At 58.0% G+C, this 15,450-nt stretch overlaps 4 protein-coding genes across 4 annotated transcripts; 2 read left to right on the top strand and 2 right to left on the bottom strand.

Moving 5' to 3' along the window:
* Positions 1-2,105: 2,105 nt before the first annotated feature.
* On the top strand, positions 2,106-2,684 carry VDAG_02526 (uncharacterized protein; the record flags this gene model as incomplete). Its single annotated transcript, XM_009653179.1, has 1 exon — positions 2,106-2,684. One exon carries the CDS (start codon positions 2,106-2,108, stop codon positions 2,682-2,684), a length of 579 nt encoding a protein of 192 aa, XP_009651474.1.
* A 2,033-nt stretch (positions 2,685-4,717) lies between these two features.
* VDAG_02525 (uncharacterized protein) lies at positions 4,718-7,395 on the top strand (the record flags this gene model as incomplete). Its single annotated transcript, XM_009653178.1, has 2 exons — positions 4,718-5,401; positions 5,461-7,395. The coding sequence occupies 2 exons, from the start codon at positions 4,718-4,720 to the stop codon at positions 7,393-7,395; spliced, it is 2,619 nt and encodes an 872-aa protein (XP_009651473.1).
* A 1,287-nt stretch (positions 7,396-8,682) lies between these two features.
* Positions 8,683-10,373, bottom strand: VDAG_02524 (pantothenate kinase; the record flags this gene model as incomplete). Its single annotated transcript, XM_009653177.1, has 2 exons — positions 8,683-9,864; positions 10,068-10,373. The coding sequence occupies 2 exons, from the start codon at positions 10,371-10,373 to the stop codon at positions 8,683-8,685; spliced, it is 1,488 nt and encodes a 495-aa protein (XP_009651472.1).
* Positions 10,374-11,812: 1,439 nt separating this feature from the next.
* Positions 11,813-13,290, bottom strand: VDAG_02523 (uncharacterized protein; the record flags this gene model as incomplete). Its single annotated transcript, XM_009653176.1, has 3 exons — positions 11,813-12,531; positions 12,607-13,045; positions 13,111-13,290. The coding sequence occupies 3 exons, from the start codon at positions 13,288-13,290 to the stop codon at positions 11,813-11,815; spliced, it is 1,338 nt and encodes a 445-aa protein (XP_009651471.1).
* Positions 13,291-15,450: the final 2,160 nt, after the last annotated feature.

Here is a 15,450-nt window from a genome sequence, read left to right as displayed (position 1 = left end):
TGAGTAACAAGCGGCCAAAAAGAATGGAGCAAAAGTCTGCTCGAGGACAAAGGAATGACAATTGTCCCGGCTGCTTGGTGTTCCGTCCTGGACGGCACGAACAAGTCTTGTCAGAAATCAACTCAGGGTAGTATCGTCGACGGTCCAATAGTTCTGTGCAGAGCCATGCCAAGTCAGAACCCCAGGCCATCCAGACAAAACCTAGTCCATCCAATCACCTGAAGCAGAGTTCAGTCCCGTCACCAGGTCACAATAAAGTGACAAGTGATATACCAACTTTAGACAGACTTGGTGTCATTGTCATCACACACACACACACACACACCAGCTCCGCTCGTGCGCAAAGGCAGAAACAAGAAGGAGATGGGTAACGCTATCACATCCTGACGTGCTTCGTCGAGGCGAGCCAGAGTGCGATTTCGAGTCATGATGGTGCCGTTCGCTTTCTTGCTCTGCATCGAGAAATGTAGCCGAACGGCCCTGGCCGTATTGTCCCGTCCTCCCCTCTTGGCAGGTTTGAAGTTTCCAGTTTATTGCATGTACGTGCATACGAGTGGGCATGGCGTTCGATGTGTGCCTCTCGCAAGATCCATGTCGACGATCGCGCTGCGAGATCCGCGGCTGTGCATCGCCTCAAAGAGATGGGACGGTTTCGATGTGGTGCTTGTAGGATGGATGGCCTGTGTGTGTGCCCGCCAGGCTTTAACTTCAGCCGAGCGAGATAACCGATAGCGATGACGCCGATGGTGCAGTCGCCTTCTTACCAGCTACCCGGACAGTAGTCCAGGAGGGAGGCCGAGCCATCTCGTCAGCCGACATGGCATGCATGAAGGATCCTTCGTGTTGTGCGGACACTTGGTTCAGAACACGGGGGACGCGAGGCGGGGTGCCGGTCGTGGCACAGCGTCTTGGCTTCCTGTCTCCTGTCTCCTGTCTCCTCTTGCACCTTTTTTTTCCCTTTCTTTCTCGTTGTTGCTTGAAAATCTCTCAGCTGGCGTGGATATGCACATTGGTCTCGTCACAATCTCCAAGAGATGAATGAATGAACGGAGGGACAGGGTGCATCTGCAGACCTCGGAGGTCTGGCACTAGAGTTGTGCGAGTTCAGGCGAGACGAGTCAGAGAGTAAGTCGTCGGTCAGCTCTGTAGGTCAGCTCTGGACGAACTCTCGCAACCTACAAAACCATTCTCGACACGCCCATGAGCGCTGCCTTGCCGGAGAAGATGCTCCTCGTCGAGACGCGCCGTTTCGCTCTGTCTGGCTTTATCGATCAAAAAGACCCTGAATTGGGAATAGGCCAGTCCAGCCCAGCCCAGCGTTCGTCGCGTTTCTTTGAACCGATGGAGGAGAATGGGAGGGCCTCGTGACAGTGAGCCGCTTGACGCAACAAGGTCCAGGTACAGTACTGTAGCGGCAGGGTTAGCAGTCCTTGTGTCAACGGACGGGTTTCTTGTTGCAAATGCTCCGACGCGATTGGGGTGGGAAGACTCGAGGTGTCTGTTCAACAGGGGTGTTAGCGCAGCCACGGTAGGCTAATCACGATCCGACCAACGATGGAAGAGTCGGGTCCCCGCGATGAACCGTGTCAAGCTGGGAGAACTGGGATGGACGAGGTTGTCAGAGCGAGTAAGGGTGGTGCACTGGCTTGGCTGGCTTGACTGGATCTCCGTCCCACTCCCCCCCCCCTCTCTCTCTCCCCTCATCGCGCTACGGAGGAAACAGCGACGGCCCAGCCCGCACACCGGATAAGCCAATGCATATCGCTGAAAGAGGGACCACTGTCAGGCCTATGCATTTAGAGGCAGCGCGTCTCGCGACCACAACTCCATCTCCCTCTCCCCCATTCTCCATCGCCTTTCTTCCGCGTTCGCGACTGACCAGCGTTCGAGTCCCACCTCCTGCCATCCTGTAAGCTCTGCGCTCCTCAACTCGGTTCGTACCCTTTCCCGCCTTCTCCCCCCCCCTTTTCTCTCTTTTCCCCGAACTGCCATCCTTCCCCTATGGCCCCTCTTGTTTTTCTTTTATCTCAGGTGGTGAGTCCACTGCTGACTCGATCTCGGCTGCCCATAGGTATCCGATGCTCGCTGCAGGCCCCCCAGTAGCCATGGCCAACGATTCGGGACCACCGGCCACGCCCTCCTCCTCCACATCCTCCTCGTCCTCCCTCTCCCCCTCCACGACGCCCTCCGTGGCGCGCCCCTCACCGGTCCACATCGACAATGGACCCTTCTCTCCAAGGGGACTGAAACAGCTCGGGTTGTTCTTTGCGGGCGCAAGCTTCCTCGTCTGCTCGACCCTCATCACGAAACGTGCCGTCACCCGCAAGAAGCTCGCTGCCTTGCCCAAGTTCTACCAACCCAGCCACGCCGCCGCTGGGAAGCAGGAAAACCCCGAGGGCTCCCTGATTGCGCTGGAGGCCCTCAACCTCGCGACCCTCAACGTCTTTAGCTTCGCCGTCATGGCCACGGGCGGCGTTGCCTGGGCCTTTGACGTGTCCTCTGTCGATGACTTGCGAGAAAAGGCGCGGCGGACCATCAGAGGCGAGGCAGGCAAGACGGACGAGGCTGCCGAGCGCGAGTTTGAGGAATGGGCAACCCGTGTGCTGACGAAGCTCGGCCAGACCCCAGCAGCAGAAGAGAACAGCAGCCAGGGCAAGCCGAGCGCATCAGAAAAGAAAGACTGAGAACGGTGGCGAGGCCGCCAGCGAGCAGAAACGGAACAATCAATACCCCTCCTTCATGTCCTTTTGCGTTTCGCAGTCCCCGCACACTCATACGCATACACACACACACACACACACACACACACCACACAAAACAGGAGAAGTGACGAGCTTTGTACATGCATGAAAACCAACACATATTGATGCGGAATAAACACAGCCCAGGACACGAGTGGATTGGCGAGGATGACATCTCTGTATAACAAACAAAAAAGAACAACCCATGTATTGAAGCCACCATCGGCCACCAGGCTCTCAGTGTTCAGCCTCACCCAACGTTCATGCGCCCAGAGGTGAGCCTGGCCCACTGGCTCCAAAAACAGGACTACGTGCGTGTGCCGCCAGATCAAGTCCAGGGATCAGAATCCAGGAAACCAACACGTCGGTCGAGCCGCCAACCGGATCTCTACAGACCCGTTGAATCGGGACAGGCACAGGAACAAAAAGAGACGTACATATCTAAGAGCAACCCGGTTCTCCAGCGATCCGATGGACATTGTCCATCCGATGGTTTTCGGACGCTAGCCATGCGCTGGTGTGTGTGTCTCTCTCTGCTGCAGGCCTCCTCGGACACCACACCACCCCCCCCCTTACCCTGTCTCCTCCGGGGCCCTGGTCTTTTCCTGGTCCAGATTGAGGATCGTGCTTATCTCCGTTGCAGGGGCCGCTTGGGTTGATGGCCGAACCGGCACGCAGAAACACATCACTGCTGCTTGGTCCTCTCTCTTTCTCTGCACTCTGCACCCCCTTCCCCTTCCCCCACCAGTGGCTGTTTGCTCTAGCCAATGTCTGCCGCAGCTTGACGGCATTTTTCACAGCGACTGGCGTTCTGCGCCAGCCAACGGCGTCACCTTTCCGCCTTGGGGCGTACCCCTTGCCATGATGCGTGTGTGTGTGTACACATGTACAGTATGCCCGTTGCTTTTTTGCTCCGACTGGCTGCCACCAGCCCAGTACGAAAACAGACGGGCATGCTTCCCCGGGGCAGCCTGCTGTCACCCCTTTACATGGGGGCAAGACGGGAGAGCGCCCCCCTCGACGGGTGCCTTAATGTGGCTGCCGTCATCAGTGCCTCTCGTTTCTAAGCTGCACATGCCTCCCCAGGCCGGTTTCCAGCCTCACAGGCCCTGACACAGTATCAGGGTTTTCCAGGCCGAGACATGGCCTACAGGTACAAGGAGCCAGTCACCTGGCGGACTCGTCATGGGGAGGGACGAAAGGGGTGAAAAGCGTACATGTACTGCGTCTGCAAGTTGACCTGTCCGAAAGAGAAAGATACACTCGGGCTGAACTCATGACGCACGACCGGGGTCGTAAACACAGGGTCCCAAACACGACAGCTCACTGTCGACAGCAGCGCCACTCTTGTCCTGCATCGCCCTGGACGATCGCCAAGCTAATGTGGCTAGGGGAGCGGGAGTCTGTCCGCTGGCCCTTGATCAGTAGCGCTGTCTGGGCATACAGGGGACATGGTCATGATGGTCATGATGGGTACCTCTCGCTTCCACCACCTCCTTCTTTCCCCCCCTCTCTTCTAGCAGCTGGCTCTCGGTTCCAGCCCTGGCGAGGCGAGGATGGGTGGAGGTCAAGGCGCAACCATCACTTCCAACAGTTCCAGTCCAGGGTCGAATATCCTGGTCCAACCTGGCGGGGCCGCCCATTGATGAGAACGCTTTCGTCTCGCCCATAAAGCGAGAGTGACTTGCTTCTTGCCCACGACTACATGGTACCACACGAGGAGCCGCTCAACTTCATTGGCGAGCTGGAGTTTCATTACACCTCCGTGTTCATCCAGCGTTACTGATCCTTTCTCATCCTATCCCCATCCCATCGTTGATCTATTCACCCTGCTTATATGAACCCCTTCCTCGTCTCCTCCTTCCCTTGCTTCCCATCTGTCCAAGTGATAACACTCCTCGACTCTCTTTCTCTGAGCGAACCAACGCGCGGGAAGCCTTGTTTCGCCTGGACCATATTCCCTTTCTTTTACCGTCATGAACACTCTTCACGGGATCCTGGCCCATGAAGGCCAGTCCCCTGACGGCATCGTCTACCACCGTGGCGATCAGGTCACCATCTTCGATGACGGTCGCAACGACAGCTGCAACAACGAGGTGCACGTCTTGAACCACCAGACCAACCAGGCCATTGTCGTGCCTGTCTCGGCCGTCTGCTGGGTGCCGACACACAGCGAAAGCCGCCCGGCCGGCGTGACGCTGTTCACGATATATGGACGTCGCATCACCCACCATCAACCCGGCGACCCGATGCCTTCTCTCGCCAACCGAGCCATCAAGGTCCTGCTCGGCTCAGGCCACCAAGTCACACACACCATCGTTACCGAAGACGACATTTCGACGTGGGCTCAGCGCCTGGAGGAGCCTGAGCGACAAGCCTTTTTCACATATCAGTGGAACAGTTTGCTCTCCGACTGGCCTGCCCGAGACATGAACGACCTCCTCTCGGCTTGGCCATGCCCAGATTCAGATGGTCTCTCCGAGGCTGGCCTCTCCATGGGGACTACCAACTCGTGCATCAGTAGCCCGACCACGCCCGCATTGAGTATTGACCAGATTGGAGGCCCGAGGCGTGATTCTGCCGTCGATGTTGGCTGTTCATCTCACAACAAGGACGCCCAGGATCCAATGTGCTTCCCTGGCGACGAGTACTCCCGCGGCGTGAGTAGCCCTCATCTCAGAGTCAACTATCTGCGGGCGCGCGTACTAATTCGTCCCAGCTCAACCCCTACCTTGTCTCATCTGAGCCCGGCTCCCCGACACGTTATGATGCCATCCCCCTCCCAACCTTTGCAGAGCAGCAGAGCGTGAACAAGCACGCTGCTCAAGCCGTGTCCGTGACAACCCACCCTACAGCCACGATGGGTGGTCGACCCAGCGCCGCCTTCATGGCGAGTTCGTACCTCGGTCCCAACGGAGGCCAAATGGGGTATACCGCCGCCAATAACAAATCCATCCCCGTCGTCTGTCAGAGCGCGGCAACCGACTTTCAAGTTCACTACATGTATCTTCCCAGCTCCGACGACTCTGAGCACACGGGCATAAACCACCCGCAGCAGCGTTACGAAGCAGCCAACAATGATGCTTCGTGGTCTCAACAAGCCGCCACAGAGTGGCCATCGTACCAGTCAGCGGAGGTGTACCAAGGCGTGCAGTCTTCAGATCAGTCTACAATGCCTCCTCCCGTCAACCAAGAGACTGTCCCACGAGCACACATGACGCCGATGCCTCTTCCTACACTGTCAGAAAACGGTCACTACATGACCACTAGCCACTACGAGCCTGTTCCCATCCAGCGCTTCGATGACAGACGTGCCGAAACCTTCGGCGCGTACAGCATGGCGAGCAACACACCTGCCTTCCACCGAACACAAGAGCGCCAGACCGTCGGCCTGACAGCTCCCCCCCAGCCTCCCAATGCCACCGTCTGGGCTCAGCAACAATCGTCCCGGCCCGGCAACGGCAGGACGCCCGTTCCTCAGGCTGCGCCTGTCAACTTCCGCCGGTCCCCGAGCCAGCAGTCCTCTGCTCCAGCTTTCCGACCGGAGCTCATCGTCGACTTTTTCACGCGGCAGACACAGCCTCACATTGATGTCCTCGACGTGCGTCAGCGCGAGCAGCAGGACGAGGTCCTGTCCCCTGAGCAGTCTGCATCTCCTTCCGTCTCAGAGTCCCTCGAGGTGATCCGAACTGCCACGGCGGAGACGCTGCGGGTTCTCGGTACGCTTCGGCCCGGTTCGATGCCTTCTTTCAATCTCACGGAGCAGAGGCTCCGCGGTGAGGTCGAGAAGATCATCGCCTCCGTGCAGAGCATCCGCCAGACCGCCCTCGCTGGCAACGGACTGCCCCAACAAGACCGAAGGACACTGAACCAGCAGGTGCAGAGCTTGGCCGGTTACATCGAGTACCTCGGCGAGGTCTTCCCTGACATGGTAGAGCCTGCCAAGGCCTCCGAACCAGCGACCAGCGCCACCCAGACACAACCGTCTGCGCCGTCCTCGTCGTCGGCGCAGCGCCCAAGCACTGTAGCGCCGCAGACCGCCCACCCTGCGAACGGCATGGCCATCAACCGTGAGCATCAGAGACTGCTGCGCCAGCTCGCCGAAGATGTGGTGCCGTCGCAGCCCAGGATGATGAACCCCAATGTGGCTCCGGCACCTTCCGCACCTCAGCCCGTGGTCATGATGCCGGGCCAAGACATGATGCCGGCGTCGTCTGGAGGTCCATCTCCGATCGACTTCCACCAGCCCAACTGGGCAGACGCCTCCGTGCCGACGATCGTGGACCCCGCCATGACTGCGGCCTACCCCGCCGTCCAGTCCATCTCGGCGCACTCCTCGCCGTACCTGGGTCCGGCTGCCGACCCCAACCCCCGCGGCCACTACCTGCTCCCCGGGTCGGTCGCCATGGCCACGACTGCCTCAGCCCCGGGCATCGTGTCGACGACGTCCGCCCCTTCCCCTCTGCGCCCTTCGCCTCGCGGCCGCCTCCCCGTCGTCCTGTCTCCCATGCCCATGCCCGTGGCCTCGTTCGATCGCCGGTCCTCCCTACCCGGCCGCCGCGTCGCCCAGCCTCCCCGGGAGAGGGAACGCTACCGCGCGGCCCCATACCCGCAGTCCTACCGCGGCACGAGCGACCGTAAGGGTTCCATCTGAGCCTGCCACAAGTACTCGCTTGGCTAGCTGCATGATATCGTCGCGTCCCTTTTTCCTTTCTTCATATCTCTCTGTACTATCAATCGCTAGGGGGCGTGGCACATTTGCATCTTTTGCTGTTCATCTGGCATTTTTATACCCTCTCCCGCCCCCCCGCAAAACAAAAAACACACGAAACGAACGAACCGTCAACAACGGCGCAGTCTGTCCGCGTCGTCTGTTCTTCTGATTCTCTCATGTGGTTCCTTTCTATATGATTATGACCCTGGCGCACGCACGTTGTGCACTCCAACCGATCGATTGGAAAGCAAAGGGACTATGGGAAAGGCTGTCTGACCAAAAAGAAAAAAAAAAGCAAACACACGAAGCGTACAACAAAACAAAACGCGCATCTCCCATGTTCAACGTTTCATCTCTAACGCAAGGGACCGGTGGCTGGCTTCTTTCTTTCTGGATTGTTCTTCGACGTGTTACACTCTGTCGCAGGGACCCGGTCGAGCATTGTTAGCTCCCGAGCAGAACTACAGAATGCCGGGCTTTTCTTTGATCTTTTTGAATTCAGTGTGTACAGCGAGGAGCGATTGGGGTTTCCAAGTCAGTTATCTGCTTTTTTTTATTTATTTATTTTGGCTTCATGTCGACCCTTCTTTGGGTATGTGGATGGATGGATCATTATGCTTAACGCGGCTCTGTTGGGCCAGTTTCTCCTTTTTCTTAATGTACGCTCGTAATGCGGCGCGGAGGTGATGACGGACTACCAAAAAAAGGGGTGCAGAGAGGAATGACGACAGTCTCGTCTCGAGGGGGTTGTTGTTTCTCCCCGTTCTCGCCAAGGCACCTTGACACGTGTCGGACGGCAAGGACAAAAAAACGATTATATACACACATACAACCAATATAAAAGAATATCGGGTATCAAGAAGAGGTTGAATCTCCATGTCTGGTGACTATGCTTTGGCTTCAAGGGAGTTATGCTACGTTTTGTTGTGATGAAATACGAAAAAACAAAAACCTCCGTCGGATGAGCCCGCTGTGCATAGCTTCGTCTCCCCCGGACGTTATCCAACACGCCTTTTAGATTAGGGTCCCTTGCTCAATGTGGATCTGAGCCCTCCTCTCGCCGTCGTCTCGGGCCCGAGACGCTGCTTTTCTGTTTGTCCCGTCCCCGCAGCCGCCTTTGCGCCGGTCACTCCCTTGGAACCTGTCCATAGCATGATGCTAGAGCATGGCGATCAAACTCTGATGGCGCCGGCCTCCATCGCAACACGCCGGAGCACGACCACCCCCTCATGACCCCCCCGACGAGTCCTCCGCATAATCGTCAACAAGGTCCTGCATCTCCGGGTCGTGGCCCCTCGCGCGCTGCCGCAGCCGACCCTCGAGCCCAACGTCATCCTCGAAGCTGCCCCTGCGGCCCCAGTTCCGCGGCTGCCTCTTGAGGAAGGCGCCGACGGCGCCGAGGTAGCCCTCGTGGCGGAGAAAGTAGGCCTGCTTGGCGCCCTGGGACCAGAACTTGATGGCGTAGGAGAGCGTGTTGATGGTCTGCCGGTGGCCGCGGATGAAGGAGCCGCCAAAGTATATGTGCGAGAGGTTGTGGATCTGGGACTGCAGGTAGGCGATCTGGCCAATGTTGTTGGAGATGGCGTACAGGAGCGAGCGCGAGATGTCGCCGCCCGAAAACGGCGCCGCGTGGGCGGCGTCGTGCTCGGCGTCGAGCGGGTGGCGGGCCGCGTCGCTGGCGGCGGCCGACGAGTCGCCGTTGTGCAGGCCGCCGTGGTCCTCGGCCTCGTGTTCGGCCTCGCGCTTCATGCGGAAGACCTTGCCAAAGGAGGAGGCGATGGTCGTGCTCTTGAGGCCGATCTTGCCGTAGTCGGTGCCGTAGATGTCGCCGACGAGCATGTCGACCTTGGAGTTGTCGCCGCGCTCGGCGGCGTCGAGCATGTCGTCGAAGGAGCGGGCGCCCGTCAGCAGGGAGAGGAGGCCCCAGAGAGTACCGCCGCCGAGTGAGGTGCCGCCGACGCGCTGGTACTGGCGGGGGCCCGAGACCTTGAGCATGGAGACGCCGGAGCCAATGTTGACGAGCAGGTAGGGGTAGATGTCGTCGGAGGGCGAGGCAAAGTGCATGGGGTCCGTCTCGCTGTAGGTGAAGACTTCGCGGGGAATTTCGGTGATGAAGAAGTCGAGGCCAATAATGAGGCACTCCATCTCGTCCTCGCGCAGGACATCGACGCCTAGGACATGCCTGATCTTGTCGTAGAACTTGAAGGCGCCACCGCCCGTGGCCATGACGCTGAGGGCGCCAGGTTGTGATCCATTGAGTGTCTGCTGCTTGTCCTTGAGGTGGCGCATGAATTCTATGCAGTCGTCTATGCGGTCGGTTTCAAAGTTGAGGAAGTTGAGGCGGCCGCCGGGCTCTTTCGAGTGGGCCTCACGAGAGAAGTAGACGAGCTTGATGAGGGAGCCGCCGATCTGGACACCACCGTGCGGGTCAGCTCTTTGTTCCGTCATTGTGTGCGTGTTCTCATGACCGGGCAGTGGGACGAGGGGGGCAGCGCACGGCAGCGGCGCGAGGCCTGGGTTCGGAGCCGAGGCTGCCGCAGCCGAGGGGCAATGGAGGAAGGGAAAGGGGACGGGAGGGTATTCTTTCATACGTCGACAGCAATATGGCTCACGACAGCCGTGTGGTTTGGCAGACGAATGTCGCTCGTTTCGTGATGTGTGGGAGATATCCTGCCAGTGGCCGCGGCGGCGGCAGGGTCTTTCGGGGAGCTCGAGTCTGGGTCGACGATGAAGGCGCCCTTGACGTTGATGCGCACCGAACCCGGGCGGATGATGGTGCTGTCGATCTCTTCGGTTGTCGTCATTGTCCTGGGCCTGCCCGTAACAGGTGCTTCTGTCGTTGACATCTGTGTGGCCTGGTGCTGGTCTGGCGCGACGTCCTCTATGGCAGAGCCGTCATCGACAATGACGGGCGACATGGTGGTGATGGCTCGTGTTACAGCGGCTGCCGGCGGTGGCCTGCTGCTTGCCGAGTCGCGTGTGTGGAGGGGGTCGGCGCGAAGGCTCGTGATGGCAAGCTGTCGGTGCCGAGCATCAATCAATTGATGGTGGTCGAGGCTGTGATTCTCGTGATGAAGGCGGGAGAGACACTACTTGAGCAGCAGCGGCACGTGGTATGGGCATGAGCATGAGCATGAGCATGAGCATGGAGAGGGTCGAGGTGTTTCGGGCATCTCGTCTCTGATCGCAATGAACTCAACAAAGCAGCAGGAGGAGGGGCTGAGCCGGGCACCTCTGTCGAATCCAAGCTCTCACCTCCCACTTTTTTCTTGACTCTTTTAGGGGTTTTCGGCCGGAGCCTTTGCCAATGTGGGGGAGCCTGCGCCTGGCAAGCCTGGGCCAGATACCGAAGTTGCGATAAGCCGCAGGTTGCAGCAGGTACTTTTGCGCCTCGGTCCAGGGGAACGCGGGGCATGTCTTCTCGGCTGAGCCTGGCTCTCAGGTACCTGCCGTCAGGTACCGATTCGCCAAACGTTTTGCTCGCCCGCCCCCGACAGGTCCCTGTCCCCCAGCCCTTCGCCCGTACCGAGGTACCATGTAGATCTGGCACGTCGGAATAACACGACGGTAGCATTCTGTCATGGAGAAACCATCCGTGAGCATCTCCCTGGAGACCTTGCAGACCTTGCAGAGCTTAGCTCCATACGACTGACTGGCTCAAAGGGAAGACAACGTGGGAGACCCAAACATCGAAACCCATCATCATACTCCACAGCCAACACTTTCCAGCTGCGCCATGCAGGATCACTACGCTCCAGATTTCGTGTCATGAGTGATTCGTCGTTTCCATGCACTTCAAGCAGGTCCTTGCACTCGAACCATGTCCTTGCACTCAAGCAGGTCCTTGCACTCGAACAGGACCTTGCACTCAAGCAGGACCTCAATACATCCAGGCCCCGCCCATTGAGCACCCAACAGACCCATGCCTCGGCACCCGCCACCCGCATCGACTCGCCCGCGGGAGGCCCGGGCTGATCATCTAACCTGTGTCATGTCCGTGGCAGTCGGCACTTGTTCCGCGCGGACCGGAACATCCTCAAATCACTGATCGGCTCATTCGATGAACTTTCCGGCGGCAACCCCCTCGAAACCCTCGGCCATGACTGACGACTGCCTTCACGTCACACGAGCGGGGGCGTCGATGGCAACAATATGTATTATACATGTTTCATTGGTAACGAAAGGTGGCCCAGATTGCAGCTTCCCGTGAAATGGACCAGATGGTCAGGCAATTGGCCATCGATCCTTCACGCGCAAAACTCCGAGCCTCCGAGCTAAAGTGGTATCCTGTAGAAAGAAACAAAGAAAATAGAATCCTGGGTAGATATACAGAAGCGACGTTTCCAACAGTTTTCGTTTACATCAGTTTCCCCCCCGGCACAGCAACAAAAATGGCCGTCAAGACACCGGCCGCCAGTAGCGCGCACAACATGGCCTGCACAAAAATGGTATCCTGGATCTGGCGCAGCGCTGGCTCCTGGATCCAAACTTCGCGGTCAAACACCTTGCGCACAGTGTTGCGCTTCTCGTACTTGACAACCCACGGCTCCGTCTCGTAGCTGTTGCCTGAACCAAACGACTCAAAGCTCGTCTTGGAGAGGTCGCACTCGCCCTCGTTGTCGATGAACAGTTCCCAGGGCCTGACGTGTCGGTGGTGCATGCCGTGAAGCACCACGCACATGCCCTTCCACGCTGCCACCAACGTTGAGACGCCGAGAACAAAGCCAACGGCGGGAATGGCACGGTAGCCGCGTGGCGCACTGCTGAGGGTCAGGATGATGGCTGCTACGAGAGAAGCTGCGATGAGGAAGACGCCCAAGAATCGTGCGAAGAAGACACGAGCCGGGTTGCCATTGCAGATGGACCAACGGATGAAGTTGGGATGAGCCTGGTGGCGGAGCGAGTGGTCGATCGACTTGAAGATGATTCGCAGCGCGCTAGGGTGCGTTGTGTAAGCCAGGCCGTGCAGGACGGCATTGCGCTCTCGGTCAGAGACATTCAGCTGTCGCGGGGCACCTTCCATAATATAAGTGGCGACGATACGGTCAATCTCCTCGCGGAAGGGCTGAATGGTGACTAAGTACATCGTCAGAATCGACTTGTCGATGCCGTAGTAGACATGAGTGTCAGAGGTCCCCCAAAGTCACTTACATGGCTGCTTCGCACCAGCGTTGGCAAACGCCTCGGTGGCCTGCGAACGGAATGTACCGACGACGGACATGCCTTGAGATGAGCTGAAGAGCGAGTCGACGTCGTTCTGTCCGGCTGGTGTGCGCGGAGGGGTGGAGAACGGGTTGGGCTCGGCAGCATGAGGGTTGGGAGGGCCGTTTGCCTTCTTTTCGAAGTCGGTGCCCTTGAATATCTCGTGGCCAGGCTTGGCCTGACGGAAGGCACCAGCCTTTTCCTTGCGTAAATTGGCAATGGTCTCATCTTCCATCTCTTGCGTCCATTCCGGTGCGAGAGCGAGCTCCGACGGCTTGGCGTTGGCGAAACGCTTCTCATAATCCTTGATCCAGAGAAAGAACTGAAGGTTCTCGGCCGAGTGTTCGATGTAAATTAAATAGTTCATAAAGTCTCTCACAGTGCATGGCTGTCTCCCGCATTAGTTTCCCGATGGACGACTGCTCTGCTACCCAGAAGCGGGGGATGACTTACAGGACAAGTGCCGCCATTGATGATCCTGTCGAACGCGAGCGACTCAGGGATGCCAGTCGTGCCAGACCTGCCAGAACGAAGGGAACTGTTGCTCTTCTCGTTGAGAGATGACGCGCTGTCCCGGAAGGAGCTGTCATCGACATATTGAGGGCGACGGTAAGTCAGCGAAAGGAGACCCATCTTGGCAGATAGCGGTCAGCGGTAGGCGTAGGTGAAGTGGTAAAGTATCCTTTATACTAGGGTTCTGTAACAAACGAAGGGTGGTTTGAAAGTAGGAAGAGCCTCGGCAGAAGATATTTCTTTAGGTTAGGGGGATGACGAGTTGATATAGAATAGGAGGGATGGGTATATCTAGAGTTTAATGAGTGGACGAAGTCGCCGGTCTAGTGGCCAAGAGGACGTCGTTCGGACCCTGAGTTGTTCTTGACTCGGGCTGGTTGTCCGAACGAACCAGACGGCAAGCGTAGGTGGGATGAGATACCTGAGCGCGAGGCGTCGAGGTTGGACTAGGGGGAAACGGGGTGAAAGGCTAACAGTGTGGTCGGCGTCGGAGGAACGTCAGGAAAAGGAAGGATTAGCAGAAGGTCGAGATGCAGGATGCAGGCGTAGCGGACTGTAGTAGATGGTCTGTGAAGGTGGCTGCGAGGAAGAAGTTGTAAGATATACCCCCAAAAGCCCAGACAGAGCAGAGCGGTGGTCGTCTTGAATCTGGCTTGGAGAGGGCTATTCAGGCCTGACTGGGGGTCCTTATGAGCGAGGGTCTCGACCGACGACCACCGGCCTGTTCCCCTGTCCCTCGTGCCTCGTGCCTCGATAGACATGGTACAGCTAGCTGTCTCGCCCAGTTTCTGAACGCAGGTGGCAACCACGAGCAGGCAGGCCGACCCGAGCGTGCGTTGTGGGTGGTGACACGGGGAGATTAAGCCACACCGTCAAGGCCCGCACTGGCGAGAACGAAGAAGGGGCGAGCCAACAGCCAGTAAGCAGCCTACTACAACTGGCTCCAAGCCAACATCGAGTTGGTAGTCATGCCGAGCAAAGAAAATCCAGGCGACTGTCTTGCAAATCGGGGCAAGCCAGCGAGGGCGGGCAGGGGGTGCTCCTAGCCAGGCTTGGCGACGAGATGGAGAGCGCACTGACAGGAAAGGGCATCAGCAAGCGACTGGATTGGATGCAGCTGAATGACGTCGCAAAAGCCAGCTCGAAGCTAGCACTGGTCCATCCTGGAAGGGGTTGGCTTCGGCCATTCGAAGGTCGACCTTTCTCCCAAGTGCAAAGGCAAAAGCCGCAACGAGGCAGGGCTAGCCAGACAGCCCAGCAGAGACACGCAGAGACACGAGACTCAGAGCCATGCACTGCTGTCTCTCTCCCGTGTCTTGCTAATGGGGCCTGGGCAAGAATTCGTAGTGTGGAAATTGGTCTGTGTTGATTTTGATGTGTCTTGTGTGCTGGCCACTGAAGAGGGGGGGCTTGATGATCTGCTCGCTGGCCTGCTCGCTGGCGTCGTGTCTGAGCTGCCCGCGAGGTTCACTATCCCCGGAGAACGGAAGCGAGGAGCAGGGGAGATCTTCAGCTACCACAAGATCGCTGATCTTCTCCAAGCTCCACCTCCCCCTCCCCCATCCCGTCCTCTGTGGTGGCTAGGACTCAACACCCCCCCAAGGCTTCATGACTGAAGAGGCTCGACACGGTTTGTCCTGATTGAGTCGCCAAGCCAGGCAACCCCGGAGGTGCAGGCAAAACAGATGAGATGAGAGAATTTAGACGGAACGGTTGACGCCTCTCGGAACGTGCTGCTTCAGGTTCTGTAGGCCATGACTGGCGCAAAGTGGCTGGCAAGATTGCATGGCTTGGGCTCCATATCTGGGATGGGAGGGCAGAAATCGCCGTCTAGCTTGATGAGCCATTGAGATCTGGCACGCCTCGTTCGCGTGAATGGAGGAAGGTAAGGCCTGGAGGCCCACCTACCTCGGGACACTCTTGACACTATGCCATGAGGTAGGTACCATGTACTTGGTAGCTTCTTGCCGTCTGAGAAGTAACCTGCTCACTGCGAAGGCAAGGTAGGTACGACGGGGAGGTCTTTCCGGCGTGTCTCCACGCACTTCTTCACGTCTTCATGGCGACATCGTCAATTGCGCAAAAGGTGGCCAATGTTCGCGACATCACCACTTCGTGTTCATCCGTAACGCTCAGCCTCCGTTGCTCGTTGCGGACTGTCCTGTTCCTTGCACACAAGGCAGCGGGAAACCCTGGAGCATACCCGCCCTGCCGCCTACACGGATTTGTGTCGACCCCTAGCACCTGTGCATTTCAGCACACCTTTACCTGCATTCGACC

The sequence above is a fragment of the Verticillium dahliae genome, genomic scaffold, assembly GCF_000150675.1.
Source record: "Verticillium dahliae VdLs.17 supercont1.4 genomic scaffold, whole genome shotgun sequence".
Taxonomy (NCBI): Eukaryota; Fungi; Ascomycota; class Sordariomycetes; order Glomerellales; family Plectosphaerellaceae; genus Verticillium; species Verticillium dahliae.
The sequence above is the reverse complement of the archived record's forward strand: the minus strand, read 5'-3'. Positions and strand labels throughout refer to the sequence as shown.